Source organism: Salarias fasciatus, chromosome 6 (assembly GCF_902148845.1).
Source record: "Salarias fasciatus chromosome 6, fSalaFa1.1, whole genome shotgun sequence".
Lineage (NCBI taxonomy): Eukaryota > Metazoa > Chordata > Actinopteri > Blenniiformes > Blenniidae > Salarias > Salarias fasciatus.
The window spans coordinates 8162922-8178555 of record NC_043750.1 but is presented as its reverse complement, the minus strand read 5'-3'; the positions used below and the strand labels follow the sequence as shown (position 1 = coordinate 8178555).

General features: G+C 43.6%; 1 protein-coding gene across 1 annotated transcript; it reads left to right on the top strand.

Moving 5' to 3' along the window:
* The first annotated feature begins 1978 nt into the window (after window positions 1–1978).
* arhgap19 (Rho GTPase activating protein 19) lies at window positions 1979–12649 on the top strand. The gene is made up of 11 exons (XM_030093935.1): window positions 1979–2046; window positions 3393–3667; window positions 4111–4191; window positions 4280–4716; window positions 5394–5480; window positions 5566–5631; window positions 7409–7630; window positions 7763–7870; window positions 8938–9030; window positions 9110–9211; window positions 10644–12649. The coding sequence occupies exons 1-11, from the start codon at window positions 1985–1987 to the stop codon at window positions 10698–10700; spliced, it is 1590 nt and encodes a 529-aa protein (XP_029949795.1). The 5' UTR covers window positions 1979–1984; the 3' UTR covers window positions 10701–12649.
* Window positions 12650–15634: the final 2985 nt, after the last annotated feature.

Sequence of the window (15634 nt, the reverse complement as noted above, 5' to 3'; positions counted from 1 at the left end):
TGGTGCAGTTTTACACGGCCATCATCGAAGTCATCCTCACCACCTCCATCACTGTGTGGTATGCTGGAGCCACCGAAAGGGACAGACTCAGATCACAGCGCACTGTGCGAACGGCTGCACGCTTCCACCTCTAAAGGACCTGTACGTCGCCAGGACTCGCAGACGTGCTGGACGGATCACAGCCGATCCCTCTCATCCCGGACACAGTCTGTTTGTCCCTCTCCCCTCTGACAGGAGGCTACGGTCCATCCGGACTGGAACCTCCCGCTTTAACAACAGCTTCGTCCCCTCTGCCAGTTCATCACAGACAACCACACACACTCAGGTTCACACCGAGTGAGTCACCAGTTAAACTGACACACTTGTTTTGGGTCTGTGGGAGGAAACGTTGAGGAAAACCACAGACATACAAAGAGAACATGCATACCCTCTTTTGCAGTTGTTTTATTCTAATTTGAAATCATTATGTTGTCAATGCCCCGCTGTTACATGTCGTCCTGCATATGCTTTATTTTAGATCTCGACCTATGTGACATTTACAGGATATGCGAGTGATCAAACATGGAAATAGCACTGATACCATTAGTTTCAGATAATTGATGCAGACTGAGGAAAAACAGACCGTTTCAGGTCTGTTTAATGTTCTTGCAGCTCAAAACTGCATACTTGCGTCATTTCTCCTCTTGAACTCTGTCTGTATAACATTTTTAAGATATGTGGCTGTTAGTTGCGGATCGAAGATAGAACTAGTGATGTTAACCGTGACACCGAAGCTTCGAAGCATGTGTTGAAAAAATGAACCTCTTCTCAGTGGAGCTTTGTATCGGAGCTTGATTCGTTTCCTGATAATCACGTGATCCGTGACGTCTGAAGCTTCATTCGCGCACACCCACGTGACGCTTCAGCCGCTGCTTCACAGGTTTAAAACGCGCTGCAGCTGTTTGTGGGTTGTGGAGACAGTTTGTGAGTGGAGAGACAGTGAGAGACAGTGAATATAGATTTGATATGGAGCCTGTGACAAAAAGAGGACGTTCTGAAGTTTTGGAACACTTTGATTTGATTTCATTTCACCCAACAAGGGTGTTATGAGCAAATGTGTTATGCCTACATTTTGTTCATTCTTAATGTTAGACTTTGAAATATATTTGGGGTGGTTGGTTGCCAGTTGCAACAATATGTCATATGTAAAGTATTGTTTTGTCAGACCAAATCACTTCTTTAAAAAACATCCCTCATTTGTAATTTATTTTTCTAGGTCCAGTGTTTAGTTTGTGGCCAGCATCTGCCAACGTCAATTCACTTCCACCATCTCTCATGATACCTTAATAATTACTGTGTCTCAAATGATAAGTCAGCTTGCTGCCGACTTCTTATGTGAGACACAGCAAATGTACTGGTCACTTCAAACACATTCAGTCATACATATGAACACTCTGCTTTTTCATCCCCATCTTTATTCAAGTTGGCCTATGAACAATAGAAATGCTGCCATCAAAGTATTAGCTATACTAGGTTTTAGTGATGTGGACAAATCATTCAATAATTTAAAACATGTAATTACTCATACATCACATTCATTCATTCAGCTCTGACGCATGACATGCTTTCCTTGACTTTCACCACCAGGGGTCCTTGTTGGGCTCTGATTTGAAAAGCTTCGAGTACTGAACCTTTTTTCAATACAATTGTGCTGAAAACTTTGTTGCTTCAGAAAGCTTCAGATTGCCATCACTAGATAGAACTGTACTGACAATAGTTGCAGGCTGGAATGAACGGACCTCTTTTGTGGTCTGTTTAGTCTTCCTGCAGCCCTCTTTGCATACAGATGTTGTTTTTCTCTTGTCAAAGTCTGTATTCAAACCGACCAATCACGAAGAGGCACATGCAAATCAGAACAGTTTGGACACGCCATTTCCGGTTAATCCACCAATGAATGTTGGAGTGGGCGTGGCCTTGGGGCAGGAGCGGAGGATTCAAACGGAACATGGCTGCTGGCTCGGGGTGCGCGGAGGCAACGGAGGTCGATGAAAACGCACGGAACAGACGGTAGGAGCCAATTTGCACCCAATATTTTCGCTTTCATATAACTTTCTGGTCAACCGCGACTTGTTATTGGCCTCAACGGGCTGAGCTTGTGGAATTTTTACGCTTTACGCTCACGAGACAGCCGTTAGCCGTCTTCAGCCATTTAAACGAGCGACGGCTTCTTTTTAAAACAACATAAATTAGATTAATTACTGATTCATAACGAGTCCGAGCCAGAGATGTGCACATTTTCTGAGTGTCATGTCGCTTTGAACTCGACAGTGCTATTGTATGATTGGAGACTTGGAGGTAGCGCGTTGGGCTAATCTACATTAGCTGTTACATGTTAGCATTAGACCCATGTACACTGTCTAAAGTTTTACACCAACATCTGAGCATAATGTGCTAAAATCAAGAGGAGAATATGTACTTTTACCTGCCAAAACCGGAATATGTATGCAGTATTATCCCAGCAATGGACTGCATTTGAGTTGAGGACTTTCCTTTTCAACAAAGAAAATCTGTGATGTGAGGGTGAATCACATCCACGGAGATCCAAAACCACTCTGCAGCCACAGCTCCAGCAGTATTTTCAGCTTTACCCCACACAGGTTACACTTTCGGATGTAAACACGTTCTGTGCTTTGTAATTGACAACACCAGATTCAGTGTATTAAAAGAAATACATCGAGTATTTGATTCTGTTTTATTCATATTCTGTTATTTCAACTGCAGCCGGGTCAATCACACCGAGGGTAAATTAAATCTAAAAAGATAATTTAGTGTATTTATCAAAGATGTTTCTTTCTTTTTTTTTTTACACCTCCCATCCTGTAACTACAGAAATATTAAATAAAAAAAATATTGGAAAGTTGATTGATTTCTCAGATGGCAGGTGCCTTGGTCTTCAGCATTACTCCCAAATGGCGTGTGAACCTGAGCAATCTTTACACATCTCATCTTCAAAATAAGAGTTTGACTAAAAACAAACACGTTTTGTTGGTTGATTGATGATACAGGACCTCCATGACGGTCCAGGTCAGACCCTCTGGTCTGAAGCATGATTCTGAACCCTTCATGACCGAAAAGACAGTTTCTACCGTTTTCCCACCAAATACATGTTTCTGAAATGAAAGCACATTTTCCAGCTGTTTGATCTACTTTACCTCAATCTGTACATTGGACACTCTTTTTTTCTTGTTGTTTTTTTTTTGGGGGGGGGGGGTCAATGTTGAACACAAATGAAAATAAAATGAATGTTGATCCACATTATTCATCTTTAAAGTGCTGTAGGTGTGAGGGAACAATGGAATGAAGTCTGGTTTTCCCTGTGACCACATGCTTGACCGTCTGCTTTCCTCCTCCAGAGGAACAGCTTGCAGGATGGTGATCAGTCACGAGGAGTCTGCCGACGGCTCCCGGTCCGGCCGGCCTCCGGTCATCTTCAACCCGGACTTTTTCGTGGAGAAGCTCCGCCACGAGAACCCGGACGTGTTCCTGGAGCTGGTGCTCAGTAACATCACGCGTCTCATCGACCTTCCCGGGACGGAGTTCGCTCAGCTCATCGGAGAGGACAGCCCGAAAACACCGACCGGGGGAAACGGAGGCTTTTTCCGTTCCTTCAACTTCCTCAAGCGCAAAGGTCAGAATCCCCGTGTTTTCTACGTCTGTTGTTACACGTCTTTTAGTGGAGGAATACTATTATATCTGCAAAGTTTTTCACACAGGCTGAGAGCGAGATCACTGAATTTAGTGAATGACACTCAACTGGACTTTTTCTGTCCTCTGAAAGGGGATTAAAATATCACATCTGAAATCTAAAGTGTATGACTGATCAGACAGTGTAGTGACTCAGACAGAAGTATTTGCTTCAGCTGAGGTGTCCATGCAGTGGTTTTTTCCTTTTCATTCTCACCATGTTTCCAAAAAGTTCCACTGTGGGAGCCATTTATAGTTGTGTTTTCAGCGGCTCCGGGCACTGTGATCATGTGAACGGACCCCAAAACGCACTGACGCCTTTGCGTTTTCAGTTGAAATCGTAGCTGCGTGAGCGAGTCCTGAACGTCGATGTTAATTTTCCTGCAGATAAAGGCGTTGTGTTTGGTACGCCGCTCACTGAGAGCTGCATCGCGCAGATCTACCACCTGATCGAGTACCTCAGCAAAAGTAAGTCGTGACTGAAGTGAACGGACTGAGTGGATCTGGTGTTTGAGCTGGAGTCCCTCCTGAAGCTCTGCCCGGCTCTCGCCCTCAGATCTGCACGTGGAGGGGCTTTTCCGGGTCCCGGGGAACAGCGTGCGGCAGCAGACCCTGAAGGAGCTCCTGAACAGCGGCGCCGACGTGGACCTGGAGTCCGGAGACTTCCACCCCAACGACGTGGCCACGCTGCTCAAGACCTTCCTGGGAGAGCTGCCCGAGCCCCTGCTGACCCACCGGCACTTCCACGCCCACCTGAAGATTGCCGACATCACTCTGTTCGACGACCAGGGCAACAAGACGGCGCTTCCCAACAAGGAGCGGCAGATCGAGGCCCTGCAGCTCCTCTTCCTGCTGCTGCCGCCGGCCAACCGCTCGCTGCTCAAGCTGCTGCTGGACCTGCTCTACCACACCGCCAAGCAGCAGGAGCGCAACAAGATGTCCGCCTTCAACCTGGCCCTCATGTTCGCCCCGCACCTCCTCTGGCCCAGACATGTACGACACACACACATACTTGCATTGTTATACTCTGTGTAACGCATCAGGCATATAATAATGGTTTATTTGGGAAATAGAAAATGTCTATGAGGAAATGCGTGTGCTTTGTGAAATAATGGAAAAAAATATATATATATCTTGTTGCTTCTTGTGTTTCATTTGAAACTCATTTGATGGGACAGTTTTGACTGATGCAGATATTTCAGAGGACTAGTGTCAAACATGCAGCTCGCAGCCATTTCCAGAACTTGAAAGGATTTCATGTGGTTCGCTGGATGAAACCTAAAGAAAACAAGGCGTGAAAGTAGCTGCTGTTCCGGACTTGTCCACTTGGTGGCAGCAGTGCATTTACCTAGGTAGTGAAACGGCATTAGTATACAGAACAAAAGATACACTGAAGGCTGCAGTGGTCCGAGAGCATTTTCTCCGCATTAGTGGGAAGAGAAACACCAATTTACCAGTGAAAACATTCTGTAAAAAGTGCATTAAATGACATTTTCCTGTTTGTGAACGTTCCTTAGAGCAGATCGGTGAAATCTAAAATTCCAGCTTACTTCTGATTAACTTTAACGTGGACTGACGGCGGCCCGCTGACCTGAGCAGCTGCGTCTTTCCTGTGATCACTGAGGCGTTCAGTCGTGTTTGTTGTTCCTGACTTCTGCTCTGTGCTGCAGATGACTGCTGGAGACCTCAAAGACAATCTGAAGAAGCTCAACAACACCATGGCCTTCCTCATCAAGCACTCCCAGAAGCTCTTCAGGGTGACTGTCGACCACACGCGCACACACACACACAGGCCCTGAAACATAGACGAGGTGTGTGACAGCTTGCTCCTGTGTCGTTCAGGCTCCAGCCTACCTGAGGGAATATTCCAGAGTGCACTTCACTGGAAGCAGAGCTCTGCAGACCAAGGTCAGTGACGGCAGAGAGGGTTGTATTGATGTCCAGAGGGTAAAACACGCAGCGTCCCATCGAGGAGGGACGTAGGAAATTCCCCGAACCACAGACTAAACATTTATTATTCTCTGGATGAAAAAGAATCACGGATTCATTTTGAAACGGGGGAAACCGATACAAACGAAGCTGAGCTCTGACTGAGCAAGAAGCAGGATTCAAAACAATTCTGCCTCTTATGACTGAAGCTACTTCAACACTAATTGCTGATGAAGTTTCTACATTTTGGGAGGGAAGACACAAACACACACACACACAGACGAACGCAGAAACCATGCAGCAATGATTAACTATAAAAATGATCGTCTCTTTATGGCAGAAACATTTGACCAGCCGCCTACAGTCACTCTGCTACAGACGGAATATAATTCATTTCATTTCATTTGGACTCAGCAAATCCATCGTTATGCATTGATACTGATGGATATCAGGTCCAGTGGTACTGAACACACAACCTGGCGAGTGTTACGTGGTCAGTGTGTCGATAGATGCTTTGCACGTTACAGGAGTGTGTAACGGTGGTTTGTGGAAACGTGTAGCTTTCACATTTTATTTGCGTTTGGAGTATGACATACCCCCGATGCACACTGGATGCGGAACGGCTCCGGTCCGGTTCCGGAGCCTCTGCGGAGCTCCGGTCTCTTTCCGCAAAGATCCTATTTTTCCGCTTGCCGGAGCCCTACCGCGTCAATGCAGACGGAAGCAAGTCGGGTGCCCAGAAGGAAACGCGATACGTGTTCCAAAATAAGTGACTTCAAAATAAAATCTGTGTCATGTTTTTGCCTTAATATTCTATTTTTTTACTTCTTCTGGTAGAATACAGAACAAACAACGTCATGTAGTCATTATAGCTTTAGAAGAATGAACGGTGTTGTACTTCGTCACTGCTATAAAGTCAAATGACTCCAAAATGGCTCAAAACAGCTCTGTGACCGGAGCAGCTCCGTGTTGCCAGATTGGGCGGGTTTCTGCCAAATCAGGCTTTTTTTTTGAACACGTAGGACGGGTCGATGAAATGATCATGTGTTCATGACGTACTTGTTATTATAAAAATACAGTTTTAACGTGCATTGTCATCCGGGGTGGCGGTTTGGGCTGCTTTCTATTGAGTAAAATGGGTTTCAAATTGTTTAAGGGGAATAACGACAGATCTGGCAACTTTCTTCAGTGGCCTGCGAATCACAGTGCTGCGGTATACGCCGGACCGCATCCAGTGTGCATTGGGGGTTAGTCTTGGTGGAGTATGACTTAGTCTTGATGGTGTTTAATAAGTTCTCATATTGGTGCTCGATATCGACAAGTAGCTGAAATGAATCGTGTTCATAAAGCGTTTTAAAAACAACTACAGCTGTAGATAAGTAGACATTAAATGCGAGAAAAGTGTAATAATCAAAAAGTAAAAACGGGAGCCGAGTCTCAGCCTGGGTTTAAAACCAAGGAGTAAAAAGTGGGTGAAGGTCGGTTCTTGTACTGCTCCGTCCTTTTTTAACACATAAAAAGAAAACGAAATGGAAATCAAAAACGAAGTAGCTTCACAATAGGAGAAGCATTTCAAAGTGTTTAAAATTGCCAACAAACGCACCTCAGACGAGGTTTTGAGTCTGCGGTTTGCCCGTAATGGGGTTCTGTGTTCAGTCTCGCTTTACATCCTCAGAAAATTAAAAAGAGAAAATGCAGCTGCCTCAACCATTCAGTTTAGATTGTTTTAATCAGTCCTCGTCAATATTCCTGTCAGGATGATCTGGATCTGCTGGCGGCCAGCAGCTCTCCGGCCCAGCGGATGGTTCTGCCTCTGAAGAGGCCGGCGGCCCTCTGTGGGTCCGGGTCCGGGTCCGGGGCCCAGGAGCAGGTCCAGTCTCCGGCTCAGCAGTACACTGAGGAGGCCCTGAAGGAGCTCTTCAGACACGTCCACCACAACATGCCCGACTCGGCCAAGAAGAAGAAGCTCGTCCGACAGGTCCTGCTGCTGCTGCTGCTGCTCCTCCTCCTCCTCCTCCTCCTCCTCCTCCTCCTCCTCTCCATGTGTCCTGCTGAGTAAAGTGAAAGCTGCTGATCTATAAACAGACTTTTTCCTGTTTTGTGTGAGCAGCTGGTCAAACAAACGACCTCAGGAACTCCGACCACGGAGCAGCATCGAGTGGCGCCGGCCGCCAGCAAGAAGCACCCGCGGTCCCGGTCCTTCGGAGGCCTCATCAAGGTACCCGACGCCCCCACAGTCCTGACCTGCAGCAGAAGTTAGAGGCTGCTTTACGCCTGGACTGATCTCCGGATGCCCGCTCTGAGTTCCCCACATGGCTGGAACTGAGTTCCTCCTTCAGACGTCCACAGCTGTGCTGCTCCTCGCCGCTTCAGTCAGGCTTTTGTCAAAAGTACACATTCATTTTTAGTCATTAAATCAATTAGTTGAGTAATTTCATAGTAAAATAATCCATTACCCACTCTGGATCAGACTGGCGTTTAGCTTTTCTCACCTGTGGTCGCAGAACGCTGCGCCTCCTCCCGCCCCAGCATCTTACTGCTGAATCACTCTCCACTGAGTGCCTGCCTTCAACTGAAATAAAAAACATATTTAATGTTCCCCTCTTTTTGTTAATTGAGGAAAATGTCAGTTATATCTAAATGTTCCTGCTCTAGTCTGCATGTAGTTTGCGTCTGGCGATTCTTCGTCAATAAAACGATCGGAGTCGGTGGAGAGAGCAGAGCAGCTCCTCTGATTGATTCTTCCAATGCCGCTGGTCATTTATTCAATTACCTACTCGGTTAAATATGTATTCATATTCTGCCTTATCCAGTTTTGTCTTGTTAGATGCATTTGAATCTTTATTTTCTTTTTTAAACTTCTGATTTCCATTCACAAAAAGATGAAACATTTATTGTATTAACTTTATTCATTCAGGAATGTCACATTTTTCTTTTAAAGTGAGTTTTAGAGGTCGGTCTCACCATGTGATTGTGGCCATTTGGTTTGTTTGTATTAATAATATACCATGTTTTTAAAAGACACAAAGCAATTTAGTGATCATTTATTTGTTTTATTTCCTGATTTTAATACATTTGTGTTTAGAGTTCAGTTTTCAACGTCAGCTTTACATTTTTTGTGTGTGTGTGTATTACTGAATATATTTTAACTTTTAAGAATTTAAACTTTCTTGATGTTCCTGGTGGAGTTCATGAGATCTCTGTATGATGAGCAGCTCTCTGTAACCTGCTAAACCGAGCCCGTCCCTCTCCTTTCCCCTCTCTCTCCGGTTGCCGTGGTAACAGCGCCGGGCTCGAGGTGAGCAGCTGACGTCCGAGAGGCGGGTCCGGCACATTTCTCCTGAAGCCGTCGGCAAAGAGAACGTGGTCCTGCAGGCGGTGAGGCGGGAGGAACACTGGGATGATGGCCTGTTGGAGCGTTTGATCTGATTCCGTGTGTGTGTGTGCGTGTGCGCAGGTGAACAGCCCGATGAACGGCCTTGTGCTGGGCAGAGCCGGACTGGTAGTGAAGAACCCTGATTTTGTGTTTCACAAAGACAAATCCCTGAAGGTTTCCAAGGTATGACCGCTTTCCTGAGTTCAAGGTAAATCTGGAACGGACTCGTCTGACGCTGCTCTGAATGTGTTCTTTTTAAATATAAATCAGGACTTGAGCGGACTTCACCTAAAGTTTTGATTGACACTTTAACTCCGGGGGGGGCCAACTCACTTCAGGTTCCACATTCAGCCCGGTTTCACCCGGACTGGGCCGGACCGGAACAATGCTGCCACAATAACCTTTCCATTTAAACTTTCTATTTCTCGTGGTGCACGCTGCTATAAAAAGTCTGTTTGTGGAGTTCTGGGGATCTCTGCTCAGACCGCTGCCCCCGCCACCCGGGCCTGGATAGGCTTCAGAGGATGGATGCTTGTTTGTGAAAATCTCCATCATAACTTAATCTCTGTAACACAACAAAGAAAACCTCATAAAGTCCAAATTTGAAGGTTGTTGTGGCACTACTTTTCCGACCTGGTCCATATTTGAGTAATCTATTCAGTCCAAGCTCTACCTCCCCTCAAAACAACCAATCATGAAGCGCCAAATACTCAGCAGCATCAGTCCATGCTGTCATTCAGGTTCCGGGGTAACGTGGCGTCCAGTTGTTTGGACTTTCGTTTTGAAAACACAACAGAGAAAATTACTAATATTTGCAATTTCATTTAGCAGACACTTTTGTCCAAAGCGACAAACAACAGACAGACAACCATTTACACTCACATTCAAACCTAGAGGCAATTCTTATTTAAATGTAATTTTTTTTTTTTTATTTTGTAATATAAATGTACTCCGTAGTGCTACGGGTGTTGAAATATTTGAATGTATCTATAAATTATTACTGACTTTGCATGACTTTGGCAGGCTTGATCCTTAAAGAAAAATCAAACATGAACAAAGCCGCAGACTTCTTAGTTTACTGTTTCTTTATTTTGCCTTATTAATCCACAAAACCCACAACACGGCCATCATTATTATTATTTCAGTCTTTATTTCAATGTTTTTCTTACTTTAGAGATTCTTGTCTCAAACATTCATGTAAAGTAGCATCATCAGGAGTGAAACGAAGTGAGTTTTTCTATCCATATTGAATTAAAACTTTTATTTTCATGGCTGTTTTAAGTGTACATATAGTTTTGAACAATAACTAAATGCAGCTATTGGTAGTTTTATAGTTGACACTCCTGTAGTAGGTCTGGAATGTCCTGCTCCCTATTGTTCACCTCTATAGCATTTTGATCTGGGAGTGTGTGTGTGGTTTCATTCCAAAAACGGTCAACAGCGCCCACTATTGGCCCGACATGCTAACTACTTCCTCTTGGAGGTGAGGCCTCGTTTTGAAAACGTTGCCGTGCAGACAGGAGACTTCTCTAAAACAGAACAGAGGCGTCGTCGTGTGACTGTTGAACTCCTGAGAGTTTCTGTGGTCGTCCTGACCTCCTCGATGTCTCCACAGGACTCTCCCGCAGCGTCCAGGATGTGTTTGACTCCTGACCAGCAGGGGGCGCTGTGAAGCCGCTCCTCCTCTTCAGCAGTATTCTAAGATTCCTCGTGTTTACTACGTTTTCTCTCGTCTTCCTGGTGTAGTGAGGTTTTTCTAACTGTGACTAATGTGCAGCAGAGCCGAGCCAGCAGCAGGTCTGGGAGAATCCTCTAGAACTCTGACCGAGCCGGTAAAGACGGGACCATAAAGTTTAATCCTCTCTGACTCCACCAGGAGCCGCTTTTTAATCTGACCGGGTCAAAACTTCTGTTTTAATAAAGATACAGATGTTCACGCAGTTTAATTTGGAGGGATTTGGGATTGCGGATACATTTCTAACGTACACACACATTATGCAAGTATACACACAAATAATTCAGTGTGTGTGTTTAAAAAAACAAAAAAACATGACCAAAGCATTAACACTGTCAACTTTTGAAAATGTTCTTTTTATATAATTTGACATTCGTCCAGCCCTTTAGAGGCGGGTTTCCTCTAATCGGTGTGTCCGGCTTCTCCCACTCATTTCTTTGCCCCTCTGCTAATGGGATGCTGAATGCTAAGCTAATGCTAAGCTAATGAGCTGAACGTTTCCAGCCTGTCTGGCTCTGCTGCTTCTGACCTGCATGTAAAGATGTGTGATTTAGCTACTGTATCAGGATGTTTGACCTCTAGAGGAGGATCCACGCCGGACACTTTGTGCATACTTGTGTACGTTTACAGTTTTTAACTTTTTTTTTTTTTTTTTTTTTTTAGATGTTTATTATTATCGGTACATTTTGTGAAAACATTTTTCCTGAAAACTGGAGGAAGTGAAGAACTTCTCCTCTCACCCGCTGAATAATGATGTGAATTAATGTGACTTGTTTCATTCCCTCAGTTCTCAAATAGATTTTATTTTTTTGATGATGATGATGATGATGAAGATGGTGGGAGAACTTTACTTGAAGGGGTGTTTGTTGAAGGTTATGAAGAAAGTTGAAAGCAGGTATTTTTTGTAAGTGTTTAGTGAAATGAGCAGTTGTTGTTTCCAGCCTGGCAGTGTGTCTGAACCTGGACCGAACCACACACTGCCGGCTCTTCCTCCAGCAGATGAAAATAATGGGCGATTACAGACTCTGTGGAGTTTTATAAACACGGAAATGGAAATATTTCCAAGAAAGGAGTTGTAGTTTTTATGATTAATTTTTCCCCCTGGTTAAATTACACCATATAATGTGAGTGATGTTGGAATTGTCGTTCCCTGTAAACGTGGAGCCACGTGAGAATCTCGCCAGACACCTGCGGATTAGTCCCTCCGAGCCCAGATGTCGCTCCTGTCTGTCCGTCTTGGGATTCTCTGGGCTCTCAGATGCACCTAAACCTGGAGAGCAACTCTCCACGGGCGTTTCCTCATCGTGTTAGCCAGATAACCGTGAGACATACTGTGAATCGACGATGTTTGGTCCGTCTGATCCAAACCCAGCAGGAGCTCCTCAGAGGTGATTTAGATGGAGGGAATGAGTTGTTCTGACGTGGACCGAGTCTGAGGCCGGTGCCAACTGTTACTTCATGACCTCCTGCAGGTTTCAGCACTGTCATTGTTTTTCTCGGTCAGGCGTCCGTCCGTGTTGTTACTGCTCATTTCGTCAGGATGCACTCGTCCCAGACGGCCGGCCTCCTCCTCAGGGGGAACATGAAATCTCACCGTAGCTTCCCTCCTCGGTCTTGTGAGTCTGGCTCGGGAGCATCCTGACCTGGATGTGGAAATGGAGGCTTGTTGAAAGAGAGAGAACGGGGTTGATGTGAAGAACGTCTGTGAGCTTTGTTTTGTTTGATCATCTTCCATTTGAGCCTTTTTTGTGGATTCATCAGCAGCTCTGTACAATCAGCAGGTTTAAAGCGTGACTGCACAGATTGCTTTTTTTTTTTTTTTTTTTTTGAGTCCATCAGATTTTCCTTTAATTCCAGGCCAGTTCCTTAGTGTGCAAACTCAAGTCTAAAAGGCCATATGTGGTGGTTTGTGTCTGTTACATAACTGTGAATTCTGCAGTCACTGATGAGCTCTTTATCTTTGTCACTACAGCAAATTGTTTCGTCATTGCACTTTTTTTTGTCTGATTTGAAGTCACGTTTACTTCCTGCTCTCACAGTTTTCTCTCTCCTCATTGGTTTGTTCAGAGTTTCCCAGATTACAGAGCACTGATGTGACTGTTGGATTATCTCAAAGTTCTTTTTTAATGTATTTTGGTGTATTCTAAGTTAACCCTGTACAGTGGATCCATTCTGAATTAAAACACTAAAACAATAACCAAACTTGTCGTTCTACTTTTTCAGCCGGAGAGCTGCGGTGAGGCTGTTTGTCTTAATGAAACGTCAAAACCTCCAAATGGAAGCTCAGTTTATTTAGACTCTGCTTAGTTCTGGAGTTGTACGGACATCCTTCATTCTACTTTCTAACTTTAGTCTTTATTTGTATCCAGATAAAATATAAATCTGATAAGTTGTAGTTAAGTTGTTGTTTTTTTTCTTCTTCTTTTTCTGCATCGAGTTTCTTAGAAGCAGCCTCCTGTTGTTTCTACAGTTTAGGAAAATGTTTCAAGTGAAATCTAAAACCTGACGCTTAACCTTCAGATGAAGCTGGTATGTAAGATGAGTGTTAAATGTCATTTCTCTTACTGCAACTTTCTGTTTTCTCATTTGTTCGATCTCAGAAACCCTCTCTTCCGTTACCATTCACTTCTCTTCTTTTGCCATTACAGTACAGTGGGACTTTTCTGTTAATATATATTTCATTAAACTTTAATCCAGAATAAAACAAACTGGAATGCGGATGCAGTCAGGCTGCTGCTGCAGTACCTGTGTTTGTCCACTGAGGGGGGCTGTTGGAACGCAGACGGTTAAAATGTGCGCCAGCAGCATGGGTAAAAACTGTTATTTCCCATCTCCCCCTTCATGCTGGTCATTGATTCTTCACTCACAGCTTCCTGAATAAGTGATTGTATAGAATATTTTATGCTTATATCTCTTGCCGTGAATATTTATTAATTTTACATTTATTTAGCGTTTGCATGCTGCTACAACAACGCTGATATTTTGATTCACATGACTTTATGAACGGAAATGGTAAAAAGTAGCACAATTGATTTGACATATTTTAGTTTTTGATAACACCAAAAATGTTGATTTAAATACACATTTCTGATATTCTACTTTTTCTGCCGTAGAGCTGCAGTTTCTTACTGAAACATTAAAAACCCTGAATGGAAGTTGAGTTTATTCAGACTCAGTTCTGACGATAGAGCTGAAGAGGTACAGACGTCCTTTATTCTTCTTTCTTAGTGTTTTTATTTGTATCCATTAAAATGTAAATGTGACCAGTTGTATTCAGCAGAATTTGTCTTTACTTTTTGAGTTTCTTTTGCTGCTCTGTTGACAAACCACTGACTTGCTGAGCATCGTGTTTCCATGACGACGGAGGGAGCCTCATGTTTACATGGATACTGACCTGATCAAAGATGTAAAGGAGAATTATCAGTTAAATATAAAGGCAGGATGAATTTGGTTTTATATAGATAACGCTCAGTTTGGAATAGCTGCCAAAAATACAATAATGACTGAATGTATCAATAGCTGCAGATTGAATGTGATGACTCCACCGTACCGTCCACGAGACCTGCTTTTGGTGAGTAGATTCCACAACAACTGCAGATCGACTGAATTTAGCAGCTCTTCAGCAGTGAAATCTCATTGAACATCCCAGATGTGTCGTGATCCGTTTTCAGGTGCTGCTTCTTATATGAATCTTAACCTGTATTTACTGGAGGAATATGGTTGGCATGTTCATTGAGAGGCTTAAAGTTCTGATAGGGAACGTGAATTAAAAAAATAGAAAATGCATAACTTTCAACAACCGTTTCAGCTGGTTGAAAACGTGATTGGTCCTCAGATCCTGCTGTGAGGCTGCATGGTGGAGGTACTATCATGCTTTGAGGCTGCTTTTGGTTCTTTGGGGACTGTCTGTATCCACTCACAAAAATAAACTCTGAAGCTCTTTGAGCTGTTTCAGAAAGAAATTCATTTTAAGAAGAATAGTTCCTGACTTAAAAAACAGTTCATAAAAATGAAACGGATATATTTTTATGTGGATTAATGTACACACTGCATCTAATTAAAGTGTCAAAACGGGATGGATTGTGGGTGTTATGCTTGTGGAGCACAGTAAAAAACTACAATTAATTCAGTTAGTATTCTACTGAAACACGAGGAATAATTCTTCTGTCATTAGAGTCGACTTGTGAATAAATGAGAAATGCGAAATGAATTTCGTGAATTTCAAACACGAACGAAAGATGAGATTAATTGTAATTAAATTTAAAAAAATGCAATTAACTGATTAAACATTAATGGAGTGGGAGCTCTGATTGCTTTGTCTCTGTGAAGACATTCTGACGTGTGCGCTGAGAGAATTACCTCCGCCGGTAACTGTGATGGCCGACGCAGGTTTGGCTGTCTTTTCCCCTTCGCTAAATTGAACGGTCATTATGAGAGAAGACGCCAATTAATTTCCCGGCCATCAACAAAATTGGTTTAATTAACCGTTTCAAGTCTCTAATTGTTAGGTGAATGTTGGTTGACCTTGAGGCAAGCTTAATCAAATAAACTGTACTGAATTTATTCCATTACCTTTTTTCTTCCTCCTACAAGGGTGAAAGTCTCCTCGTGTCCACTAATTCAGTGCTTTAACTCATTGGATTTATGCTCAAGTTTATCGGCTGTTGATTCCCTGAGCATACTCTTCTGGCTGTCAGGTTTAATTTTGGGTTCTGAACATGTCTGGTGAAATCTGTTCTTGTGGTCACATGACCAATTTTGGGAATAATTTCATGCTTTTTTAAGCTTGCTGTTAGTGACGATTCCACTAAACTCCTGTCTGCTCAGAACAAACACAGTGCTCCTGACAGCCTGTTTTTCCACAATTAATA

Bases quoted from the DNA above. Each gene is read 5' to 3' on its own strand.
- arhgap19 (XM_030093935.1), top strand. From the start codon at position 1,985: ATGGCTGCTGGCTCGGGGTGCGCGGAGGCAACGGAGGTCGATGAAAAC. The intron at 5,632-7,408 runs GTCAGTGACGGC...TATTCCTGTCAG, and splicing joins GCAGAGCTCTGCAGACCAAG to GATGATCTGGATCTGCTGGC. The intron at 9,031-9,109 runs GTGAGGCGGGAG...GCGTGTGCGCAG, and splicing joins AGAACGTGGTCCTGCAGGCG to GTGAACAGCCCGATGAACGG.